The sequence below is a fragment of the Pochonia chlamydosporia genome, chromosome 3 (assembly GCF_001653235.2).
Source record: "Pochonia chlamydosporia 170 chromosome 3, whole genome shotgun sequence".
Taxonomy (NCBI): domain Eukaryota; kingdom Fungi; phylum Ascomycota; class Sordariomycetes; order Hypocreales; family Clavicipitaceae; genus Pochonia; species Pochonia chlamydosporia.
In genome coordinates, this window is record NC_035792.1 from 1,462,895 (window position 1) to 1,488,796 (window position 25,902).

The 25,902-nt window shown below is 49.0% G+C and overlaps 8 protein-coding genes across 8 annotated transcripts; 7 read left to right on the plus strand and 1 right to left on the minus strand.

Moving 5' to 3' along the window:
- Window positions 1–115: 115 nt before the first annotated feature.
- Window positions 116–439, plus strand: VFPPC_13607 (hypothetical protein; the record flags this gene model as incomplete). The annotated part of the gene is made up of 1 exon (XM_018291382.1): window positions 116–439. One exon carries the CDS (start codon window positions 116–118, stop codon window positions 437–439), a length of 324 nt encoding a protein of 107 aa, XP_018144891.1.
- Window positions 440–1,865: 1,426 nt separating this feature from the next.
- VFPPC_04349 (hypothetical protein) lies at window positions 1,866–2,465 on the plus strand (the record flags this gene model as incomplete). The annotated part of the gene is made up of 1 exon (XM_018283719.1): window positions 1,866–2,465. One exon carries the CDS (start codon window positions 1,866–1,868, stop codon window positions 2,463–2,465), a length of 600 nt encoding a protein of 199 aa, XP_018144892.1.
- An 864-nt stretch (window positions 2,466–3,329) lies between these two features.
- Window positions 3,330–4,678, plus strand: VFPPC_04350 (SLX8 protein; the record flags this gene model as incomplete). The annotated part of the gene is made up of 2 exons (XM_018283720.1): window positions 3,330–4,419; window positions 4,482–4,678. 2 exons carry the CDS (start codon window positions 3,330–3,332, stop codon window positions 4,676–4,678), a joined length of 1,287 nt encoding a protein of 428 aa, XP_018144893.1.
- Window positions 4,679–5,086: 408 nt separating this feature from the next.
- VFPPC_04351 (hypothetical protein) lies at window positions 5,087–10,323 on the minus strand (the record flags this gene model as incomplete). The annotated part of the gene is made up of 5 exons (XM_018283721.1): window positions 5,087–5,143; window positions 5,202–5,623; window positions 5,687–9,400; window positions 9,463–10,074; window positions 10,134–10,323. 5 exons carry the CDS (start codon window positions 10,321–10,323, stop codon window positions 5,087–5,089), a joined length of 4,995 nt encoding a protein of 1,664 aa, XP_018144894.1.
- Window positions 10,324–10,982: 659 nt separating this feature from the next.
- On the plus strand, window positions 10,983–20,153 carry VFPPC_04352 (ataxia telangiectasia mutated (atm); the record flags this gene model as incomplete). Its single annotated transcript, XM_018283722.2, has 8 exons — window positions 10,983–11,025; window positions 11,080–11,127; window positions 11,183–11,225; window positions 11,286–12,677; window positions 12,726–13,063; window positions 13,116–17,583; window positions 17,636–20,076; window positions 20,134–20,153. The coding sequence occupies 8 exons, from the start codon at window positions 10,983–10,985 to the stop codon at window positions 20,151–20,153; spliced, it is 8,793 nt and encodes a 2,930-aa protein (XP_018144895.2).
- A 442-nt stretch (window positions 20,154–20,595) lies between these two features.
- On the plus strand, window positions 20,596–20,778 carry VFPPC_15771 (hypothetical protein; the record flags this gene model as incomplete). Its single annotated transcript, XM_018293524.1, has 1 exon — window positions 20,596–20,778. The coding sequence occupies one exon, from the start codon at window positions 20,596–20,598 to the stop codon at window positions 20,776–20,778; it is 183 nt and encodes a 60-aa protein (XP_018144896.1).
- Window positions 20,779–21,633: 855 nt separating this feature from the next.
- Window positions 21,634–22,467, plus strand: VFPPC_13608 (killer toxin, Kp4; the record flags this gene model as incomplete). Its single annotated transcript, XM_018291383.1, has 1 exon — window positions 21,634–22,467. One exon carries the CDS (start codon window positions 21,634–21,636, stop codon window positions 22,465–22,467), a length of 834 nt encoding a protein of 277 aa, XP_018144897.1.
- Window positions 22,468–23,461: 994 nt separating this feature from the next.
- VFPPC_04353 (ubiquitin ligase subunit CulD) lies at window positions 23,462–25,893 on the plus strand (the record flags this gene model as incomplete). Its single annotated transcript, XM_018283723.1, has 2 exons — window positions 23,462–25,788; window positions 25,836–25,893. 2 exons carry the CDS (start codon window positions 23,462–23,464, stop codon window positions 25,891–25,893), a joined length of 2,385 nt encoding a protein of 794 aa, XP_018144898.1.
- Window positions 25,894–25,902: the final 9 nt, after the last annotated feature.

Here is a 25,902-nt window from a genome sequence, read left to right on the forward strand (position 1 = left end):
CCCAGGCCATATAATTGTCAACCTCTCCCTCATTATTGTCAATCTATTGTGCCTCACACCTTTCTTACACAATCTACTTCGGCTATTAAGTGCACTCAATGCCTTTTTCTTCGCCATGGAAACCCCGGAAAAGTGCAAGAAGTTAGTTGACGCACTTGCCGAGGGTGGCCGCGGCTTCCCGACCTTGGAGGTTACGGAGACCTTTGTTTGGCCTGACGAATTCGATGCAAACGAAGTAGCTAATGATGGGAAGAAGGAAGTGGAACTCCTAACCTCTAAGGCTGAGGCTGTGTCGATCAAACTGGCCAGCGTTCTCTACCCCGACAGGGGCTATGTCGACCGGAATGAAACTCTCGCGAACCACTTGCACGAGGATATCTCGAGAATACGCCAGATTATCGACATTATCCTTCTACACACGTTCGGGGTTGAAGCCTGACCAGCGCGACCTGCCTCTTTTGGCCAAGTATGCGGCTGCCAAACAAGAGCAACGCTGGCTAGGTTTCGCTATGGATGCGTGCACTGCGCTAACATATCTATACCACAATATGGTGGAGGCAGACGCCGCTGATATCCTCCAGAAGCGCTCAACCACGGAGTGTAGCTGTAATGTGGAAATTCTCCAGAGATTCTACAAGTACTGTTGGATCTGCCTAACCCGAGGAGCCGGAAATTGGTCCCGAACCCGGCACCCGGGAAGGGACCTTTGTCCTCCAGGAAATGAACTCGAAGACATAGTGAGTCGGTCGGATCATATTAACCGATTCGAGAACGAGTTGGACGGAATTCAAACAGAGTGGGAGAGAGGAACATCACTGGGAGGAATCATGGGCCGTCTAGAACGGGGGCCAATTGATTGACGTGGGGACTGTAGCTACGGAATCAGGAGCCTGTTGAAAGGGTGGGGAGGTTGATGTGAAAGGAAATCACTTTGGTGTGACGGAAGGCATCAAGGCTTTGTAGTCGACAGCAGGCACGACGTCGTGATTGCACTCATTTGCAAAAAGGAAGATGGGGAAACGTCCGAGCAATTGTGGAGGGTATGCTCCCTAGGGTCCAGACATACATAGATACGACTCATCGTCCATAGCAATACACATGTGCTATTTTTATACATAAAAGTTTTAGAAATTCCAAGTTCAAGTTCTGCTGTTGCATTTCAACTTCCTCTCCTAGACTCTAGAGTCACAGTAATGGAGCAACCACCAAACAGTAATAGCCCCGGCCATTCTATACCAACAGCTCCTCAAAGAGAGTAGAGGAGAAGAATACTTAATCCAAACGGAAATGGTATCCCCTATCGCGCAGCGTGCAGCTACGCATTATGATCTATTCGAGTACACTTGTCCGTGACAGATAATGTTATGTTTAGAAGGAGTTATGACTTTGACGATTGGCGAACTGTTGCAATGCTCCATACAACTGTTACGTGCAATGCATTCCTTTGTCATAAATGAGCTATTCGTGCTGAAGAGATGGACAAAATACTTGTAACCATCTTCTTCGGCAACTCTAGTAAGTGAGAACAGTTCAGATCAAAACAACAATGCGCTGCATTTGATGTCTTTCAGAAGAGTATGGGAACGCTCTCCTAGTGTCTAATGTACAACCTGTGCCAAGCTGGATTGGCATCACGAAGTAGCAGATTATTAGCACAATGCACGTATTGAACAGTTGTCACACTTTCGAACACCATGGCTCAGTCGAGTCAAGCTGGAAGCAATGAGCCTCGTTTTTGGGCTTCTCAGATCTCCCGAAGGTTATAAATGTGGTTGCTCGCCGGTAGGTTCGTCGCATTGCCTGCTTGTTAGCACGTCTCAAAGTCAGTCACGGGCTGTACCATCGCATTTATCCCAGCATTCGCCATGGCATCTATCACTCCCGAGACATATCGGAAGTTAATCAAAGCAATCAAAGGTGAAGCAACCGCCGATAGGAAACGATGGTATAGGACCTTAGTCGGAAGTGACCCCGACAAGGAGTCCCGCCAAGTACAGGACAAGCTGAAGGCGGCCCTAGGTGATCTCTATGAAGGAGACAAGCCGGACCAGTTTGAAAACGCGGATAGACGTCCGAAAATCAAGGGACAAACCCGCGGGCGTGTCGCCTCGTTCGAGTGCGAATGGATAGATCACGCTTCCGTCGCGTCCAAGGCTCTTGAGTGTCTATCTGAATGGATGGCAACCAACGACATCGAGAAAATTTGGTCCAACTCGAGTAATCGCCCAACCAAATTGGAGATTATCCAGGGATTCTACGAGTACACCTGGATCTGCCTGAGTCGAGGATGCAAGGAGAAAGACAACATTTGTCCAAAGAATATGAAGAGACCACCAAAAGATGTACACAAATCCGATATAAGTGCATGGTACGCCTCTGAATCTAGAAGGGCGGTGGGCATAATCAAGGCTAGATGGGAAGACGGAGAGCCTTTGAGAGAGATCATAAATCGCTGGTGGAATTGATGATTCTGGTGGCATCTGTTTATCACAAGAGGCTATAGAAGGAATTTGAGGAAGGGGTTGGAAACACCCGGTGTTGATGGTAAACTTGAACAAAAATCTCATCATACTTTAGTAAAGGAATACTCAGTTTGGAGAATTGTGTACTCGTTGTGCTCCTGTGAATGTGAATTGGTTAACGCTTTGAATGAGGTGACTACATTTGAACTTTTAAACGACTTACGTATTCGACAAAGCGACCAGACCCAATGAACCAGACTAGACAGCTGCTGCAAGCCACACAATGAACGCGCCTTGTACAGATTTGCCACAATGAAATCTGGAGTATGCAGAGTCTAGACTTTTGGAAGTTGGGAGCCTAGCATTATGTCCGGCCGGTCTGATGGTTGTCAAGCTGTGCAAGAAGCACAATGCCTGCACAAACACTCATGCAACAAACCAGAATCACTTGTTGAGGAATCAGGCCGCATGCACCAGACCAGACTCTTTGTTGTCAAGTCTGATTTGTTTGTCAGCCACGCTACATATGTACGGAGTACCAGACCGTCAAATGTTCGGTCCGCCACCAAAAACACGCCAGAAAGATCCACTGTTCCAGCTGGACTCCAAACTGCCAAGTCGGCATCCGGACAACTATCACCGAGCCCATGAACGCATCTTCACATCGACAACCTCGATTCCCTCTTTGTTCAACAGCAGACTTTTGGTCCAAATTCACACTCTCCGATGCAGTTGACGACCTTTTCATCTAATGCATTGCCTCACTTGGCCCATAGCAGCCCGTCTAACCCGTCCAAGTCTGTCCTGTCCTGGTCCGTCCCAGGCTTTTGAACACGGCCGATAGACCTCAACATCTGCGCGTGCACCATGTCCTCGCCTCCATCCCATTCGGAAACACCAGCTGCAGGGCCAGAACGCAATCCAGGACAGAGTAATCGCACCCGCAGTGCACCAGGACGACATACTCGACAACTCCCGCCGCTGCCGCAAGAATATTCTCATCCGGCACGCTCCTCCTCCCCTCGCCACCACACTTCCGCATCCGCATCCGCTTCTGCTTCTGCTTCCACCCCGTCATCTACGTCTGCCAGAAGATCCTTGCGAGGGTTGAATCCACCGACACTTTCGAACTCCCCGTCAACACCTGTTAGACAAAGACAACAATCACCCTCATACTGGCCCGCTCTGCGTCGTGCCAGCACCAACATTACCCTTCCTGCTCAGTGGGGCGACGACACCTTCGCGAACAACCTTTCTCTTGTCGATAGCACAGCGACTTCGGGCCGTTTGGGCGACGACGATAATCTATTTCTGAGTTCATTCGTCGACAACGACTTCTCCTCACCGTCGAGCTATCCTCTGTTCACGACAAATCTGCCCGCTGGCGAGTCATCACAGGCAGACCAGGCCACATTTCAGCCTCACCAGGCGCCTCCCAACAACCCTGGATCAGCGGCCCCTCCACGCCGGACGTCAGCCTGCGGTCGAACATTCGGTGCACCTTCACGGTCTACCACGCAAATTAGTTCTTCGAGCGTGGGAGATTCACAAAATACATCCTTTACAACAGACAGCGGAGAGGACCCGCCATCGCAGAGTTCACAACAATCGTTTTCTGCCAAGATGCCGCCACCGCCTCGTCTACGGAGCTTGCTTAACGATGTTGATCCGTCGTCGAATAGTAAACGGAGCAGAACATCGCAATCAAATACCATTGCGGTAAACACAGCTGCCCCAGAGCCATTAGCGATGCCATCGCTTTCTGACGACGACTTATTCGGCGAGGGTCTTTCACAAGGGCTAGAAGGCGAAGACCTCACAAGGATAGACTTGACAAACGCCAATGCAGTCCCAGACGAGTTAAAGCAGCCCGCAGTAGATAACCGCACCAAGATTTCCAAATTCCAATGTGCCATCTGCATGGACGACGCCACAACAGTGACCGTCACACATTGCGGTAAGTTTCATCCTCTCTACATTGCTCATCTGAGCTCCACACCATACTAATTCACCAACCAGGCCATCTCTACTGTGCGCAGTGTCTGCACTCGTCACTCACAGTCGAGTCCACCAAAGGCAAATGCCCCATGTGCAGAGCCAAGATAGACATGAAGCCCCGGAACTCATATACCCTGAAGACAAAAGGGTACTGGCATCTTGAGCTCAAGCTCATGACGGCGTCGAAGGGGAAACGAAAGGCAGATGACATATCATGACCTGGCGATCCGTGGTCCCAATGTCGTGGGACCTTTTTGTATACTCGAGATGATTACATGACTGTCTCACCTGCATTACAATTACACTGGTCCGATGTATATTAGGCGTGGCATAGTCTATTTGCGTGCGATACACTATTACGGGACATGCTTGAAGTAGAAGCATTACACGGTGACACGACTCTATAACATGCATAAACGTACATATATCTTTCTATTTCTAGTATTCTCACTTCATGCTGGCTTGATATCCACTAATGATATATGGGCTGTTTCCAAGTCTGCATTTTTTATCTAGCGACTTAATCCCATCGATACTTGATACATGAATCCCTTTCCCAACGCCTTTTCTCGCCTCGTGAGACGAAGATCTACCATGTTAAATTCCTCCTCCTGGTATCCGTGCTCTCAATGGAACAATGCTTGATTCGGCTTCATAGTCTCAACGACCGCTTCATTCTCATACTACATTTCGTTAGCACATGTCAACAAGTGTGAAAGAAGAGAGACAAAAAGAACATACCTCCAGGAACCCAGTTGCAGCAATAACAACCACAAGCGCATCAGCAAGATCGCCAACCTTCTCATCCAGCGCCTCGTTGCTCACACCACCTCCAATACCCGCACTCCTCTTCAGAGTATGCGTGACCAACATTCTGTGATCAGTGAGAAATTTACGGCCCTGCACAATATTGTGGCTGCCCCTGCTGAGAAGGGCGGCGCCAATGATACGAACGACCTTGGCTAGGAGGTCGTAGTGGTGTTCCAGGGCACGCGGGTTTTGTGCGTCGCTTTGTAGCTCTGGATCGGCGGTAAAGAGGCCGCTTGTGTCGATGGCGCGGAAGAGGTTGGCGTAGAGGATGTATTTGGCGCCGTGGCGGGATTGCGCCATTTGGAGGAGGAGTGCGAGACGGGCGTTTTGGTAGTTTTGCTGGTCGGTGTGGCCTGTAGTGGTTGTTAGCAAAACGAGGTTCGAAGTGAAGATATGCAACGGTGGAAAGGACATACCAGATGCGTAGGCTTCGTGCCATTCTTGCATAATGTTGCGAAGAGAATCAACTAGGATGCCAATAAAGTTGAGCTTGTTGAGGGTTTCAACGACATGGCTGTCGCTTTCTTGTCTGCCAACATTCACGAGGGAGTTCAGAAGAACGAGCGCTGAAGCTTGGCATGTGGGCTCGCCACAATAGGCATCATCACAGATCACATTGATCAACCTCTCGCCGTAAACTTGGATTGTCTTGGTTGTCTTGGGACGGGTCGGGCTCAGGGCACCTTGTTCAGACATGCCCGTGAGGTATCGGTAACAGATTTCGTAATAGACTGATCGAAGTTCGGGCGTACCAGCCCACTTGCCAATGGCCTGCAGACAGATTTGGAATAGCTGGTAGAGTTTGTCGCTGACCAAGTTTCCAATCGATTGGCTGTGTTTGTCTGATAAGTCCTGGCTACCCAGGTCGAGCTTAAAGAGCAATACCCGAGCCAATTTGGCTAACTCGAGAGCCTCGTTGGGTCGATCAGACGCGAATGCCTCCAGACTTGGCAGCACAGCTTGCAAGGCTTGGAGGAAAAAGGATGTCTGAGCAGTGCCCTTGAAGTCGTTGCACTGAACCATGACAAGCAACAGCCTTGTCCATGACTTTAGCACCTTCAAACACTGGGTCGCAATTTGTTTTTGCCGGTTGTTCGAAACAAGGTATTCCGTGATCATAGCCTCTTCCCTTTCAATGACGGCGAGATCCTGCACAGATATCACAGTTCCTTGGGTCTGAGATTCCCCCCGCTTCAAAATAAGTATCTCCCTGACACGCTCTATATTGTGAATGGAATTTCCATCTGCGTCGTTCTCCACGCAAATGGAAACGTCCAGTTCTTTGTAAAACTGGATTGGAGGTGGCGGGATGTCCCAAATGCCCTCGGGGATAAGAAAGTCGAACAGGTCAAACACGGTTGGTGTAGGGATAGGCTGGTTGCCGTCTCCGATGACCTGGCCATTGAGGGCCTCGAAAATCCGTCTCTTCGTGCTGGGTATACGCCCCTGAGAAATCATACACAGCTCCATGGCCATATATTCCAAAGTCAAGCTCCTTAATGTTAGAAAGTCCACGAGAGTCGAGGCCCCATCCGTTACGGGGAAGTGTATTGATGCAACGTTCTGCCCTTCCCAAGGAAGATCGGGTTGAATGACAGTTTCGCGAATGAGAAGGTGGAAAAGAAACTCGTTTTCCCTCAAGTCCTCAATCACTAGAGATGCCGAGAGGGGCGAGCTCCAAAGAATATGGAAAATACGCAGCACCCTTGACTTGATCGCGATCAACCATTGCCTCATGCCCTCGGCGTCTCCAGAGGGGATTTCCATCAAAAGTCGAAGCAGCGTGTGAAACAAGGAGGTTTGGTTTGCAAACGCACTATTATTTTCAATGGTGACCGAGTCCACGCCGCACTTGAAACCGAGCAGCAAGTGAGCAATGGTTGGTTCTTTAGGTGTTGTAGAAAGGCACTGGAGTAGGAAATCCAGAATGTAAATCTTGGTAATGTAATTTGGCGACTCTGCCTCACGGCCAGCCTCCAATGGAGCCATGAGCTCCGAGGTGAAAGACCGTGATATCGATTCATGTTCACCGTTTGCTTCCATGGCCACGATTGCTTTGTTCCGGTGCGACTGACGACCAGATCCTGACCAGGTAGCCGCAATCTTCGATGATGAGGCCATTTTCTCAAGGAGTTTAAGGCATGCTAAGGTAAGATCTGGATGTCCAATACCGCAATAATTGCCGAGGTCCACGACAAGGTTGAGTCTCGTAACTAGCCCATCCTGGAACGAAGCATAGGCGGCATTGGCAACAGGATGTCGTCTAGTTCCAGTTTGCGTTTTAATAAGTGGTCGTACCAAATCCAAGTAAGTGGCCTCCAGATCAAGGACTTTGGAAATGACCTCGACAGCTCTCAGTATGCCGAGGATCAAAGGTGAATCTGGCGCGGCATTTCCCACATCGGCGGGCTCTTGGTGAATTGTGTTGAATAGCGCCGTCATTACCTTGTCATTAAACATCCATTCCATGACCCTAGCGAACGGATGTTTCCGAACATATGTCGCGAGATCCGTAGCTGCAATCACAGAGTCAATCATGATTGTGGTCTCGTTTGCAATCACAATCAGATCCTCATTGAATGTTGACAAGCATGTCAGCATGAAATCCAGGCAGCTTAACCGCAGCACCCGTAGCTGGTGCTTGTCCTGCAATTCTTGTGCTTTATTTGCAAAAACCAGCCCCATCACGAAGTCAACATAGACCTCCACGCCGGGATTTCGTGAATTTGATCCCAAGGTCTCTGGGAACGGTAGAGAGTCGTTCAACGAACTACTATCTATTGCTGGAGAAACAAGCGACAGAAGCAGTTGGATGAATGATTCGGGATCCTCAAATCCACTGCTCATCTCATCCAGAATTCGATCCATTGAGATAAGTGGTGCAGGTTGGGCTTGTCTCAAAGGTCCGGCACCTGTTCCCGCATAACCACCCGTGATCCAATTTTCCAAGCAAGTCCACATCGTATGGCCCTCTTGAGCCGTCTTTCTTGACATCAATGCCTTGAGTGCCATGAAGACGCAACCCCGAAGTCTGGGGGGGATCGGGCTGCTGGCTAATTCATAAAGCATATCCACCAGATTATAATTTGCGTTTTGCAGTAGAAATAGTCTGGTTGTCTCGCTCTCAGTAGCCAGCTTCGTCATTAGGCGTAAGTAGCATTCGAGCATCATGGCGGATTCCGGCTCGGTCTCGACATGCTCGTTAGCAGGTTTACCACTACGATACCGCGATGTCTGTGTTGTCGTAGGCTTCTGTCTGATCTTGTCAGAGAAGAAGTCTAGCTCTCGGAAGATTTGCGTCCAGGTCAATGATTGAGACCTCCTCATTTTCCCGGATGATTGGTGTCCATCATCCAGAAGGAACTCGTGTGCGGCTGTGGCGCAATCGTCGTTTCCAGATATGGCTTGAAGCATTTCGCAGAAAGCTGTGACTAGGGGAGTCGAAGCTCGTCTAGACGCCCAATGCATGAAACCCGCCAAGTTACTGTCTGGATCTGACCAGAAATTGGATGCCGCCTCTGAACGACCTTCGTAAGAGTATGCAATGATGAGAAGGAACCGTTCCAAATCCAGGTCTTGCTCGTGAGCTTGACTGAGCTGTCTTTGCTCGTCCTCCTCTACTCTGAGCTTCCTCAGAACGTCGGGGAGGTTGGATATGAATGCATCCACGAATACCTCGATCTGCGACATGAGGCATAATTGGAAGAATCCTGCGAATTGTACTGAATCAGCTACGAGAGCCGACGACTTTCTTGTGAGCCAATTTCGCATGCCCACCCGCACTGAGTCGTGCCAATCTGCCGGCTTCACATCACCAGCAACTGAGAGCAAGAAGTCAAATGCTCCATCTTTTAGGGCGTCGAGAAATTGTTTCGATCGTTGGCGATCTTCTTCATCTAGGTCAGTTCCGGGAGGGATAGCTGCCTCGGGAGGATCATCGATGTAAAAGCCGCTGTATTCTGCCAGCCACCAGGCTCTAAAAGCTGCATGAAAGTGAGGCAAAGGCCAGGTGGAATCGTCGGCAGCCGGAAAGAGTTTGCTATGTATCTCTCGGACTTTGATCAAATCGTATCCTCCTTCGGTAGATCCAAACACTGATATGTAGGCGCCCATTGCAGGAACCAGATGTGCTGTCTCACGTTAGAAATGGCAACAGAGTTGGTAGCGGAGACTTGGGGGTCAGTAGACGAACCTAGAAGATTATCATACTTGTCCACTTTCTTCAATGTTGAGACAAAATCGGTGAAATCTGATACATCTGCTTGCCTCTTCTCAACGCAGCGGCATAGTATAACTCCCAAGAGCTCGTGCTGTTGTATCAAACTAACTCGAGAGAACTCGATAGTTTCCATCTCTTCAGAGAGCTGATCCGGCCTAGCTTGGCTGAGCGCTTGCGCTGCGGAAATCTTGTCCGCGAGCTTTTGCAGCCAAACCTTGATTTTTGCCATTGCCGCCATACAACGTGGCACGTATCGTTTTGTGCCTCCTGGTCGAGACTGAAAAAGTCTCGCTGCAACAAACATTTTGATAGTTTCGAGTGCGCCTGCTTCGTCGGGGTCGTCATCAACGCTGTCTAGTTCCAAAAGTAGCCGTAACGCGTCTAATGTATATTTTCGCTGCTGGTGAAATCGGATGATGGCGCATTCTAACAGTGATCGTCCCAAAATGGACGGGTCTTCTTGTGATTCCAGGAGGCATTTCGCAGCTTCGATTTCGTCGAGGTCGAGTTCATCTGACAGGAGTAGCGCGTCTTGTTGAAATTTCTCATTGATGGTAAACTCTTGTTCTTCAACCGAAAGTTTCCCTGGCCAACGTTAACATATGCGACACGGAATTCGCGATAATGGATGACTCGAAACCTACCACTTTTCAACACGTTCCGGCTCTTGTCGTTCTTCGCAGGGCACTCCCACAGCTTGTCTAATTCCTTTTCAAATGTCTGCACAAGCGTTTCGTTATTCAGGCTCTCGGTAGCATCTCCAAATCCAGCACTCAAAGCCACCAATTCGCGGTGGAAGGCTTGCAAGGCATCCAAAATTGTGACTTCGGCCATGGTAGCTGTGGGTGCTATCGCATGTTGGAACGGCCAGAATTGCGTGCAGCTGGACAGTCGTCACCGAATGGCGACAAAGGCGACTTCAAATACTCAGACGATAGTTGTCGCGTGTCTAGTCCAGCCCTCGAAGGTTCACAACAGGTCTTTTTTGATATTCTGCAGCCTTGCTGCTCCCATCCCTGCTGGCGGCAAGCAAAACCATTGGCGACTGGATGATGGCAGAGCTTCAAAAAAGATGCGGGTCGCAGTAAACATCAACAAAGGCGGTGTGGATTCTGCCGGAACTATTCCACGGAGCTCAGCTGTGGGAGCTGCCAGCTTCCCGCAACTCAATGCGACGCCAGGCACCAGGAACCGTCAGATGTTGCCAGAAACACGGCGGCGAGGAACGGGTCTTCCAATTTCAATCAATTCATCTCAGAGGGGACAAAAAGTGTCAGACCAGCGAACCAGCGGTTGTTTCAAATATACCATGACGGCGTACGGCAGAGGAAGTTGTTGCATCTATCTTTACATAAGCCCACTGTTACTCTCGGGGCTACGCGCAATCTACCTCTCAGACTGAAAGTGTCGACAGGTCGAGTTTCACTGCTCATTTTACTAAGCCAAGCAAGAGAAGGAGTTTCGATCTGTATTTTCTCCCGTATTTCGGCAACATGGCTTCCTCGCATAAATTTACGATTATGAGCTTAACGAGTAGTATTCCCCAGCCAAGACCTCAGCCCAGACATGCATTGCTAACCCTTTGTCTAGGCGACGTCAAGTCTGGCTCTATCAAAGCTTGTGACAAGGCCGTAGAGGGTACGTGTGCGCAAGTGCCCTCCTTTACAATGATCCGTGCTCTAACGTGTAGAAGAGTTGATTTTGCTGTTGAATCCTAGGAACAGAACTGTCAATCTGTAGGTGTTCCTTGCCAGAAACACTTGCGTGACCTTTACTTATCTATCTTAATCCGGAAGTGGCGATCTAGGGGACAAGAGTTATCATCAAATATTTGAGGGCCTTTTCAATGTTGTCATCCGCGAACGGCCCAATTTATATGACAAGAGGAAGAAGGAATCTACTCGCAAGGCATCAACTACCCGCCTGGCAAAATGCGCCTCGGCAGTTCGAATGGCCGCCGCCAGAGGAGCCCCAAAATTAGGACGGAAGACATTACTAGCCCTTATAGACCACATCACTCAGGTTCTTCCAGACCCAGATGGCGATTTCGTTGCGCCATTGATCCAAGACTATGTCAAGGCGTTATCGGAAGTACTATCCCGTCAGCCGCATGTTGAGTATTTGGCTAGACAAGATGCGAGTGCCTGGGAAGTTTGTGTCGACTTTTTGCTTGATATTGCCGCCTACATTGTTCCTACCGAAGCTCATTTTAGCTTAACATCTGCGCCCCGGGCTTCTCCCGCCCCAGGCACTTCGACACCAAGGTCAACCCTTCGTTCGAGTAATTCTACTCAGAGCCAGAAGCGCGCGGCTCTTGTAGAAGGTGATCCGCTCAGAGACGCTCTCGAAGGGTTGCAGTACTTGATACAAGCATCAAATGCACCCGTAGCTCGACAAGCACGAAATATTACGGATATGGCTGTGCGCGTTCTGAACATGAAGCACCTCAGTCTAGGATCGATGCAAGCCATGTGTTTCTCTATTTGCAACTCGGTCTTTGCCCGAACTCATGCTGAAGATCTTGATTATGGACTTTCATTGACGAGGAGTTTACTGCCATTAATGAGCTATTGGTGGAGGGCGGAGAAGGTCTCACAAGACGAGCTGATAAAGGGATTACGAAACGAAATTTCGAAGGCAATATATCTCGCACATCCGCATATTGAACACATATCGAGTGACTGGAATGATGAGATTCGAACCGAAATCGAGAGTCTCGTGGATCCTTTGTGGCAGGAATACTCCAAGAGAGGTGAACCGTTTCGCCTTCAATTACACGATCTCACCTTCAATCCTTCAACCCTTCCTAGCGGCGCCATGCAACTCAGCTTATTTGGTATACGTAACCATAATTCAGAAGGAGAAAGTCACTGGGCCCTTGTGCAAAATTTATCCTTCTTAGAAAGTATCCTTTTGAAGCATGATGGCAGCGCGGCTAGACATGCTGTGGAAAACAGTGAACAACCACGAAAGCGGCAGCGAACCCGAGAACATCTTAGCCGGCTCAGATTGAAGCTTAGATCTAGGGATATTGGGACGCAGAGGACTGCTCTTCAGTTGCTGGCATTTTTGACCCAGGGATTTGGTATTGCAGCGGAAGATCTCAACTCGGTCTTGGATGATCTTGTTACATATGTTTCCGATAAGGATCCAATTACAGCATCATGGGCATTGGTCGCATCAGCCTGGTAAAGTTACTATGTTCTTCTCCGCTGCCAGTAGCTAACACTCTTTAGCTGTGTGTCACTGTCTCAAGCAAATGATTTCAATGGAGATCACTGGAAACAGCTGTGGCATCTAGCTGTCAGATCAGTTAGCATCCCAGCGACTTGCCGGGCCGCCTGTTTGCTTCTCCACCGTATCATCGAAGTCGATTTAATTCCCTACAATACCATATCCGAAGATATCGATGGCATTGTCACAACAGCTGACGTCAATGGGCCAGGGTTGGTCTGTGATACCTCTCTCGTCCTAATGTTTCATCTTTTCCACGCTCGGAATGCGAGACTGCCAAGTGCAAGTCAGGCAACATCCAACCACATCATAAGATGGATATTTCTGAAATGGAACCCAAGTGAGTACCCAATCAAGAAGCTACTGTTGAGCATATTTAACTCCAAGTTTAGACGAGTTAGCTTTCGCATCGTCCGTGTCGTTCCTCGTTCAACCTCTGGAGCTCGTCAATTTGCTCCGTGTATGTTGTGGTGTCCAACCATTATCCTGGACAGAAGCAGACGCTGGTTCAGGAACGTCGCTGGGGGAGACATGGAGGATGCAGCAGGAAATGGCCAAGTTTAACGAATATTTACTACTCCTGAAGCGCAGAGAGTCGCCAAGCATAACCCAATCATGCAGGTACATCTCAGCCTGCGGCCGGCAGCTCCAATCTGCGTCCGATCCGACCAACTTTTATCCGTCCAAGAAACTTGCCTTTGAGCTGTTCTCTCCAAAGTTGGATGATCTTGTTGAACTTTGCAACACATGGACTAAAAAGCCCAGCGAAGGTGGAACCCAAATATCACTAGACCGATATCAAAGCCTTTTGTCTGCCTGCATCATTGGATCATTACTTCTTCCTCAGTTTGCTGATCTGAACACCTCTCAGTCAACATCTATGGAAGCTAATGTTGTAAATCTTGCAGAAAGGAGTTTAATGGTTGCGTTGGAATCTGTCGAGCCGGTAGCCTTCGTGAATTCCACAATGCGGGTGCTAAGACCTTGTCTGCCTGCTCTGAGAACTGCCGATCTGCATCGACTGCACTCACATCACTCGTCGTTCCTCCGCATTTTGACAGCGATTTCAAATTTAATTGATCAAAAGCACTCTGCCACAATCGCGGCTACCGCCTCGGATTTGATGGATCTTGACGATGAATTCGACTCACAGAGCAGCAGGGCCACGTCCAGTTCAGTCCCCATGCCCGTGCCGAGGCAAAATGTTCAACTGTCTACGAGCCCTCGAGTATTTCATTTGGAGACAAAGAAACGACTTGGCTTGCTTCGAGCCATCCATGATGACTCGAGTCAGATTGGCCTGCTCCCTGAGGCATGGATTGACGACCTGTTGTTGATGTCCGACGATGACCTATTATGCTGCCAGGCTTTGCTCCTAGAAATTACAAGCTCTGATTTGGTCGTCGGCTCTGATACTGCATTGAACATTATTCGAAGACTGGGGTCAATTATCTCCGCTTCTGACTACCAGTGTTGTGAAGTTGCACTTACGACTTGCATGGATGTTCTGGATGGCCTCCATAACATTTGGTTGAATGATAATCAAGATCTGGCTGAGGCAGTTGGTGATTTATATAATTACTTCATCAAGGCTTGCTTGCCTTCCAATTTGTTCTCTGCCAAGGCTCAAATGTCAATGGCACGTCTACTTTTCACGCTGCTGAGCGCTAATCCCGGTTACGGTACCAACTTGGGCTTGGATTCATGTCGCACTTCATTGCTCAACATTCTCAGCAGTGGCTCCATGCAAGTGAAGTATTTTATTGCTGATAGAATAGCTGATATTTTCGACCTGTTCATATTAATGCTTCATGACGAGATATTTGTGGACGTGCTGGCAAGTCTGCCAACAAATCCCGAAGACACATCTGGTATCGCCTTCAGGCTTCTGGCTTTGTCCAAGTTGGCATGCCGATGGCCAACACTACTGCGGCGATGTATCTATCATATTTTCGAAACCCCAGGAAAAATTAATCGGTCCATCGATTATGCAAAGTGGTGTCTCGCCGACATTTCGAAAACCCTCAAGTTGAAATCACCCAAGGAGCTTTTTCGACTCTTCTCGCGACAGCTACTCTACACCTGGATGGAACATGATGCGATTTACGACATTCCTTTTGCTATATTTGGGTTTGAAGACTTGAAAGATCTGTTACAATCTGCGCAAGCAGAGGCTATTGCACTAGCAATAATGCGGACCCAAGAATCAACGATTACTTCTCTCGGTACATCTCTTGGAATAAATGAGGGCGACTTGATCAAAAGAAATTTTGCCACAGCTCTATCATACAGCATGGCTTACGGGGACGCATTCGGCGATACTGGGCACGGAAAAGGCGAAGACCATATACGAAAAAAGCTCGGAAGTAAGAACTACGTGGAAGCAATATACATCAATCTTGTCGATATAATTGCCACCTTCTTCGATCTCATCGACCAAGAAGACAATCTCGAGCGGATATTTCGAAAACATGAGGACCTCGCTTACGCAGCGGACAATTTGGATGCCATAAAGAAGCTCTCACATTCCTCAAACAAGCTTCCGCCGAACCAGCAGCCCATGTTTCGGGCCAAATATATTATTCATGACATCTTCAGGCTCTGTCAGGGTACCGAATTTCAATTTCAAGACCTGTGGACACCGGCCTTAATCCTGTCGGTGACAAGAAGTTTGTTCAACACCGTACATTCAGCACTAGGTTCTCTACACGCTTGCTCCGTACTTCGCAAGGTCAGGCTGGTGATTTGCCTGTCCGGGCCGGTGGCACTGGAATCGTATTGTCTCGAAATGCTTCTCAATTCAATTCGAGGTTTCATAGTTGACCCAGAATGTGCCGACGACGCTCTGGGTTTGACCCAGTACCTTTTGTCTGGTGGTCGAGGGTATCTGGCACAGAGGCCGTCGTTTCTTGCAGGGTACGCCTTGTCTACTCTTGCTTCTCTTCGCGTGTTTCTTGAGTCAAGTCAGTCCAGCACAACTCAGGAGAGTCAATTCAAAGCCACCATGAGTAAGGCGCAAAAGTTTCATGAATGGTTTAGCAAATATCTGTCTGACTACACTTCGACTGCCTTCCATGACAAGATTCAGTCTGATTTATTCAGATCCATCACGCACTCTGCAGCCAATATAAGATCATCTGGAAATGCAGAGAAGGGTACATCCGAAAGCAAGTTACTCCTTGATATTCTGAGAGATGGTGCCACAGGGAATCGCTTGCTGAACGAATCATCTCGTGAGCTTGCATTAAAACTACTTTGCGGAGACTTCACTATACCCGCAACAATTGCAGAAGACATTGTCGAAACTGATTCTGCTGCTAAGGATCAAGCATCAAGTGTTTGGAAAAGCTGTCAAGCGCAAGACTTGAGCAGAACCTACCTGTCTTGGGCGGGACGTGTTGTTGGCCGCTCTTTTGCCGCATCTGGGGACATTCCAGATGGCGTTCTCAAGGAATCGAGCCTCAGTCTATACAGCAAAATCGCGCCTAGTCCCAATGGTTCCGAAATGGGGTTATTGCATCTTCTACAAGATCTCACTGCGGATCAGGATTCAATCGTTGCAGGCTTGGCAGAGGCCGCGTTACGAAGAGCAATTTCGGAAGCTGTTGAGCATGAGGATGAGCTTTTGGTTGTGGCATGCCAAAGGAGTCTGTCCGAAAGCCTTTTCGAAGCCTCACAATGGGGCAACTTTCGTTCTCCGGCTTTAGCCAGAAAGGAGACTTCTAAATTAGACAATGATCGATCCGTCTGGGAAGACAGCATTGCTTCTACCGACTGGCTGCAGAGAATCAGCACCCATCTGGTTTCAACTGTTTCGGATTCGATATTGCTCTCAGCCCTGGCGCCGATTGTGACGCAAGTGCCTGGATTTACTGAAAAAGCTTTCCCGTTCATTGTACATCTTGTGTTGTGCTTCCAGATTGAGCAACAGCAAACAGTCAAACGACAATTATCCACAGCAATGAGGGAGTGGCTGAGGAGCGATTCGCCGACTGCTACGCATAACCTGAAGTTGCTGATCAACACAATTCTATATCTTCGAACGCAAGAGTATCCCAAGGAATCGTCTATCGCAGATCGACTGCACTGGCTCGACGTCGACTACGCAGCTGCCGCCACATCTGCTTCTCGATGCGGTATGCACAAGACAGCTTTGCTGTTTGCGGAGTTGACTTCTACTGAAGTATCGCGGTCTTCTCGGAGATCATCAGCACACAGGGAACAGGACATCAGCAACACATTGCTGGCCATATTCGAAAATATTGATGACCCTGATACATATTATGGTCTACCAGAGGACGCTAGTTTGTCAAAGGTTCTTGCACGTGTTGAGTACGAAAATGAAGGCTCGAAAAGCCTCGCTTTTCGGGGCGCACAATACGATAGCCACATACGCCTACGTCGCCGAGAGGCAGAAGCAGACGGCCAAGCTCTCGTCAAAGCACTAGGGACACTAGGACTGTCTGGCTTAGCTCACTCGATTCTTCAAACACAGGAAACCCTTGGTGCCAGTAATCCATCTGTTGATAGTACGTTTAACACGGCTAGGCGATTGGAAATGTGGAACTTGCCTGCTCCGGGAAACAGCGAGCATCACGCCGTCATACTGTATCAAGCATATCAAAGTATGCACAACTCGACAGATTTGAAACATGTTCAGAGTGCCATATATAATGGCTTTGGGAGCATTATGCAGAACATCTCCAAATGCAGTCTAAATGCGACGGCTCTTCGCAGTCGACTGGCGGCGTTGGCTGCTCTGACGGAACTGGATGATATTCTGAATATTTCTGATTCATCCGAAGTTCCGGCCATGCTGAAGAAATTTAGAAATCGCTCCGAATGGATGCGCAGTGGATCGTGAGTTAATGAAACTTTGTGCTACTAGGCTACGCCATGCTGATTTTCACAGATACGGAGATGTAGGTCAAGTTTTGTCGTGTAGGGAAACATCAGTCAGTATGATTTGCCAACATATCGGCTTGTTGAATCATGCCAAGATGACTGCGGATGTATTACGGCAAATGCAAGTGGAATCAATGATCTTATCGTCTGGCATCTTCCGATACCACCAAGCGACACAAGAGTCCCTCAATGTCGCAACTGCGCTAACGGACATGATTCCGTTGTGTGAAGGGTTAAATCTGCACGTCGATGCAGCTATCAAGATTGAGGTCGCCAACTCGTTATGGGACCATGGAGAGATGGGAACGTCTATTCGCATGCTTCAGGCCATCGACAAGGAGTCGTCCTTATCAAAGCAGAGCATACGGGTCAGTCGGTCCGATCTTCTCTCCAAGATTGGCCATAAAGTCTCCCTTGCCCGATTAGAAAATCCGCACGACATTCAGAAAACCTACCTTGGCCCTGCTCTGAAAGAACTGAAACGAGAGAGCAGCACGGAAGCGGGTTCAGTTTATCATCAATTTGCTACCTTCTGCGATGAGCAGCTGCAGGACCCTGACGGGCTTGAAGACCTGGCAAGACTACAAAACTTGCGCAAAGCCAAGAACGATGAAGTCAAGGATCTCAAAGCTTTGATCGATTCGACCAAGGAATCGCAGCTGAAGACCAGATATGCCCACGTCCTTTCGAAGGAAAAACAATGGCTAGAACTTGACGAAAAGGAGCTGAAACGCGTGGAGCAGACACGGAGTGAGTTTGTTCAACTCAGTTTAGAAAATTACCTGCTATCACTTGTCTCGTCCGACGATTACAACAACGATGCATTACGATTTACAGCATTGTGGTTGGAGCGATCTTCCGAGGACGCAACCAACAAGGCCGTCATGAAGCATCTATCTCTTGTGCCTACAAGAAAGTTTGCCCCCTTGATGAACCAGTTGACTTCTCGACTTCAAAGCCAAGAAAGCACGTTCCAGAGACTTCTGTATGAGCTCATCTATAATATCTGCGTTGATCATCCCTACCACGGGATGTATCAAATTTGGTCTGGTACGAAGGCAAGAGCTCAACAGAAGGATGAGGTAGCCGTGCAGAGAGTCAAGGCGACTGAGAAAGTGGCACAGAGACTTGCAGCCACCAAATCAGTGGCAGATATTTGGCTGTCCGTGGACAAGACTAGCAAGTACTATCACGGACTCGCCATGGACCGGAACCCTGACAAGTACAAGTCGGGAGCCAAAATTCCTCTCAAGGACTCTACAGCAGGGCAATATTTGGTTAGTTGCCTCGCACGGTATCGAATACCTCCTCCAACCCTGCACATTGAGGTCTCGCCAACGAAGGATTACTCCCATGTTCCCTTTATATCGAAACTGGAGCCTACAATGACAATTGCATCGGGAGTCAGTGCACCCAAGATCATCACGGCAGTTGGCACCAACGGAGTCCGGTATAAACAGCTCGTCAAGGGTGGTCATGACGACCTTCGACAGGACGCAATTATGGAGCAGGTATTTGCCGCCGTATCGTCTTTGTTGAAGCTGCACCGAAGCACACAGCAGAGGAATTTGGGCATCAGAACGTACAAAGTATTACCGCTTACAGCATCATCTGGCTTGATTGAGTTTGTTCCAAACACAATTCCCTTGCACGAGTTTCTCATGCCAGCACATGAGAGATACTATCCACGAGACCTGAAAGGCTCGCAATGTCGTAAGGAGATATTCAACGTTCAGAACAGAACAACAGAAACGCGCCTCAGCACGTACCGCAAGGTAACGGAAAGATTTCACCCGGTGATGAGGTATTTCTTCATGGAGTATTTTGTCGACCCCGACGAATGGTTTGTACGAAGGCTGGCGTACACACGAAGCACAGCGGCAATTTCTATGCTGGGACACGTACTTGGTCTCGGCGACCGTCACGGCCATAACATTCTCCTAGACTCTAAGACAGGTGAAGCGGTTCACATTGATCTAGGTGTAGCTTTTGAAGCTGGCCGTATTCTTCCGGTGCCAGAGTTGGTGCCGTTCAGGCTGACGAGAGATATTGTGGACGGCATGGGAATTACGAAAACGGAGGGCGTATTCCGACGCTGCTGTGAGTTTACGCTTGATGCGCTGCGAGAAGAGCAATACTCGATTATGACCATCTTGGATGTCTTGCGATATGATCCTCTGTACACCTGGTCAATATCACCGCTTCGACTTGCCAAACTGCAGAAAGCCAGAGACGACGAGGGTGGCGGAGACGACCCTGAACCGAGCGAAGCAGCAGCAGCAAAAAAGGCGAATAAGAACAATGGTAGAACAAATGAACCTTCTGAGGCAGATCGAGCTCTCGAGGTTGTGAGAAAGAAGCTGTCAAAGACTCTAAGTGTAACGGCAACTGTCAATGACTTGATTAATATGGCTACAGATGAACGTAACTTGGCTGTATTATACTCTGGTAAGAATCCATCATAACAGTATCTACTGGACAACGTTACTGACTTTACATTACCAGGATGGGCTGCATACGCATAAACTGTTTGGCTGTATGTAATGATAGAAGCAACAAAGCGAGCGTGTTACGAGATACCCACTCTGTTGAAAATTGTATTTTAGATTTGAAGATAGAACATATACAAAGTACATTACGTCAAGAGGACCTTTGGAGTTATTCATTCCCCGTCCCCGAAAACTATTCATCCGAACTCCATGATATTCCCACAACACACGCCGCATTTGGAATCCAACCAAACTCTTTCAACATCACACGCATCACCGTTAGCCAATCCAAAAATCAAGTCAGCACTTAGCCCCCTGAAAAATATGAGCTCAGCACTAACTTAAGACAGCGGGTCTAGGTTCCGAGAGAGCGCTAATTACCAGATCTAACACCCAAAGCAGGCGCGGCAGACGCTGCCATTAGTGGAAATACCATTGCCCTGGGGGCCAGAGATCGGCATGCAGTGCAACATGAAAAATGAAAGATGTCGACGGGGATGCCGTGTCGGTGTCAGTGGCTGGGATTGCCGACAGTGGACTGGTTCGGTACTTGGAGGCGGGATCGGCAGCGGGACGGAACAAGCCATGGCGCGCATGTGCCTTAGATGGAAGGGAATGTGGTCACATAATTAGAGGAGTGCAACGTCATGCTGGCTTTTGAGTTTGTAGAGTGGTGAGAGTTGTGTATTGTGGTGAGTTGAGGTCTCTCAAGAAATGAATGTGTGGCGTTTACTTTTTGCTTAAACGGGAATACTTGGCAGTTACCCTGAATTTCATCCAGAGTTTCAGTCCCTCCACAAGGAATAGCACAAGCCTTCACAAGACTTGAGAACACAGCATACATTCCTTCATGCACCGTATTTGACGAATTTCCAGATTGAGCCAAACGCACCACATGAAACCCATGCGTCAGCGTCACACCCATCTAGCATACACATGACACTGACGGAAAATTTATCTCCATGTGCTACACTACACGCCGTCAGTCCGCAGCAGTACTGTAGATCATTATAGGCTTTGTGGCTTGTCGGCAGCGGGGCCGTCTAGGCAGACGAATTTCTTGAGCTAGTTTCCTTGCGCCTTCTGGAAACTTACTGGATTTGCCTATTTGGTGTTGAGAGAATGGAGCTGCTTCGTAGGCTTGGTGTGTGGTGTATGCAAAGTGGCAGAGTGACGGATGTAGCTAAGAATGGATCGTGATTCGTCTTGGAAAGCCGGTTGAATTGAATTGGAGGAAAGAGTCTTGATCGTCGTGTCTAGGTTGTATCCACTGCTGACCGGACCGAAAGAGGTTGGATTTGTGATGGTGAAACGGTCAAGTTGTTTACTAAATGGTGTGAAGTTATGAAAAGTATGGTGTTTGATGATGCGGCCTGGGTCGTAGAGTCGTAAATGTCCAAGTATATAAAGTGCCTTCATCATCCTCAAGTTCACCGGTATCAGAACATTCAAACTCATCATCGTTCTTACAATATTCCTTTCATACTTTTCTGAGAAAACTCACCTTACAACCAACATGGTTACCACCACCACAATCTGGGCTCTTGCCGCAGCCTTGGCTGGAACTTCATCCGCCCTTGGTATCAACTGCCGTGGCAGCGGCCTCTGCGCCAGCAACAAGGGCATCTTGGGCCAAGCTCAAGGCCAGCTTCGCGGCTTAGATCAGAACAAGCAGTTCTCCGACGGCGAGCACATCACCTGCGTCAAGTCGTCCGTCACCATCGGCAACCCATCCCTCTGCCTGTTCTACCAAAACACAGGACGTAAATGGACAGTAGCCCAAACCCTCACATTCACCCAGCAAATCATTGACCACGGGTGCGCTGCGTGTGGTAGCGTTCCCACCGACCCCGGAAACGATGTCAAGAACGGCCAACTTACCGCCAATATGGTGACGAACGCCCGTCGTGGTCTCGACATGGCTAACAAGGTTGCCAAGCGCGAGGAGGTCCGCGAGAAGAGAGAGCCTGAGCCTGTGACGGCTGCTGAAGACTCATTTGCTGTGCTTGAGCGTCGTCTGGGAATCAACTGTCGCGGTAGCTCGACATGCGGTGTCGGCGGTATTGGACACAGCCCTGCCGGTACGCTGGAGAAGGTTCGTGATGCTGTTGCTGCTGGCCCTGATGGAAGCTGGACCAATGGACAGCACATTGCTTGCGTGGCCCATGTTACGGGTCAATTGTGTGCGTTTTACCAGAATATTGGGGGTCGGTCGTTTAACAAGCAGCAGAGTGTTACTTTCCTGGACCAGCTGAGGGATCACGGGTGCAAGAACTGCGGTAGCATTCCGACTGATCCTGGAAACAACGTTGGAAATGGACAGTTGACTGTCAACTTTGTTGCCGGTTAGGTAGATTATTTGGCGTAAATTGTGCGAAGGATATAGGATTGTGGGTCTAGGGTTGGATGCATAGACTTTGTGTTAATTTGAACTATTTCTTGTTTGGCACAACATGATGTTGCGAAACATGTGAGATACCGTTGTGATTGCTCGCCATTTTTGGTGTAGATGATTGATGGTCCGTTTGGCAAAGTTGATAGTTGGATCCATATGTTGAAGGCTAACGGTTTGGTGCCGTCAAGGCCAAAGCTGTATAAGAGATCGGGGAGTGATGTTGGGTCGAGGTTAGACTGAAGTTGGGATGAAGCTTTCATGGAGCAATTGAAATCATCCCCAGACATCAACTGATGGACTTGACAGCTTGGAGCAACCAATCCCAACGGCATGTGGAGTCAAGTTTGGTGGCAGGAGCGACCTTGGCCACTAATCATCGCGGGTATACTGGCCTGGGCTCCTTAACTCCGCCATCTAATCGCTGATGTCCCGCCATCATAGAACCCACCCGACCAATCAGGGCCGCTATTGCATCCAGTCTGGTGGTCTTGTCAGTCATAGCTTCAACCTTGCATCACCAATTCAGAGCTCCAATGCTTCCGAGGTGACATATCATCCAGCTCCCCCGCCTTGGACATAATCCCAACCTCATTCCGTGTATTGCGCAATCGTCGACTACAGTGTTAAATTTTTGATTTTCCGTCTTTGTAACGATCTCGACAAAACATTTCAATACGAATCGCACCATATCGCGTCGCACTGTATCACGATACACTGCCATCAAGTTTCATTCTCGTCCAAACTCGTACCAAAATCTTCCGAAACGCAGCCCACCAAACGCGGTCCTTTTGCTCCCCATCTCTGACGGATCTGAGCCGCGCCTCTCCGATCCATGCAATCCGGGACGCCCGATTCGAGCTCCTCCTCCCGCCGTCGCCAGCGTTTATCTACATCTCCATCAGCTTCACCCTCGAGTTCCAAGAGACCTCGATTCGTCGACTCTCCCGCAATGGCGACTGCCAGGGCGAGGGGCAAGATGCCCGAGACCGTTGACCTGACCGAGAAGCCGTCCGCCTTTCAGCCGTATAGTGGTGCTAAGAAGCTCGTCATCAAGAATCTGCGAGCACCAGTCAGTCGCCAACCACAAATAGAGGAATACTACGCGAGAACGGAAAAGGACCTCGAGGAAGCCTTGGATGCCATCTTTTCCGGGAGGCGACCAGCCGTGCCCTTGGAGCGATTGTATAGAGGCGTTGAAGATGTGTGTAGAAGGAACAACGCCGCCAAAGTCTATCGCTTGCTCATGGACCGCATTGATAGCCACCTGCGGACGGTCGTCTTGCCAAGGATAAAAGGAACCGGGCGACCGTCAAATATGGTTGTGCTGCGAAGCGTCAGAAGAGAATGGGAAGCATGGAGCGCACAAGCAATCACCATCCGATCAACATTTAGCTATTTGGACAGGACCTATCTTCTTCGAGAATCGCTACCGTCAATCAACGACATGACCATTGCCCATTTTAGAAGAATGGCATTTCCAGGGTCACAGTCGACGACTAAATCACTTGGCGAAAAAGTTATTGCCGGAGTGTGCGAGATGATTGAGTATGACCGCCGAGGTGATGAACGGCTGGACTCAGTTCTGCTCAAAGAATCGATTCGCATGATCCACGTCCTGGGTGTTTACGTCAGACACTTCGATCCAGTGTTCCTGAAGCAGTCGGATGCTTATTACAAGGAGTTTGGTGAATCGTGGAGCGGATCCAGTCTCAAGGATTATATCTCAGCATGTGAAACTCTTCTCAAAAAGGAAGAATATCGGTGCATTGCATTCAACTTTGACAGCACCACGGAGAAGCAGTTGATGGACTCGGCCCATAAAACCCTCATCGAGCAATACTCGGAGAAGTTACTACACAGTGATAGCCTGTCAAATCTGCTGTCAGACAAAGACACCAAGTCTATGAAGGGGCTTTACGATTTATTACGACTATCCGGCATTCAGAAGAAGATGAAGAGTCCTTGGGGCGATTATATTCGACAAACTGGCGCTGACATTATATCGGACAAGGAAAGGGGCGACGAAATGGTTCTGCGGCTTTTAGAACTTAGACGATCATTAGATCTGATGATTCGAGACGCGTTCCAAAAAGACGAAGATTTCCTATGGGGCATGCGCGAGGCGTTCGGCAAATTCATGAACGATCGTAAGACCGCATCATGTTGGGATACAGGCACTTCCAAGATTGGTGAAATGACTGCCAAATACATCGACATGCTGCTGCGAGGCGGTTTGAAAGCGCTGCCAAAGGATTTGCTGTCCGATGTCAAGGATCGAGTTGCAGCGGAGAAGCAAGGGCATGCAAGTACAGCAGACGAGGATGCCGAGTTGGACAGACAACTCGACCAAGCCCTCGAGCTTTTCCGGTTTATCGAAGGCAAAGACGCGTTTGAAGCATTCTACAAGAAGGACCTGGCGCGAAGATTATTGATGGGTAGAAGCGCAAGCCAGGATGCTGAGCGAAACATGTTGACAAAACTGCGCGGCGAATGCGGATCCAACTTTACACACAACTTGGAGCAAATGTTCAAGGACCAGGAGCTTGCCAGGGACGAGATGGACTCTTATAAGCAATGGAGCGAGTCAAATCTGGAGCGCAAGCCGCCGGTAGACCTGACAGTCATGATATTATCTGCCTCTGCCTGGCCGACGTATCCTGATGTGCGAGTCAACCTGCCAGACGAGGTGGCGACGCAGATTGAGCGATTTGACAAGCACTACAAGAACAAGCACACGGGCAGAATACTAACATGGAAGCACTCCTTGGCGCACTGCTCCATCAAAGCATCCTTTCCTAAGGGGACCAAGGAGCTCTTGGTGTCGGCCTTCCAAGCCGTGGTTCTCATGATGTTCAACAAGGAACCCGAGGGCGGTTTCTTCACCTACCAACAAATATCAGCGGCCACCGGCCTCCAAGGCGGTGACCTGGACCGAACGCTACAATCACTCGCATGCGGCAAAGCTCGCGTCATCACTAAGCACCCCAAGGGTCGCGATGTTAACTCGACCGACACATTTACGTTCAACAAGGCATTCAGCGACCCCAAGTATCGCGTCAAGATTAACCAGATCCAGCTCAAGGAAACCAAGGAAGAGAACAAGGCTACGCACGAAAGAATTGCGCAGGACAGACGCTTCGAGACGCAGGCTGCGATTGTGCGAATCATGAAGAGCCGCAAGTCGATGGGACATGCGGAGCTCGTGGCTGAGGTTATTAATTTGACCAAGAAGCGCGGCAGTGTTGAGCCTGCCGCCATCAAGAAGGAAATCGAAAGGTACGTTGCTTGGGTTTTAGTGGTCGTGGCGTTGCTAACTGAAGTAGCCTAATTGAGAAGGATTATCTTGAAAGAGAGGATAATTCGTATACGTATCTGGCGTAGTTTCCGATG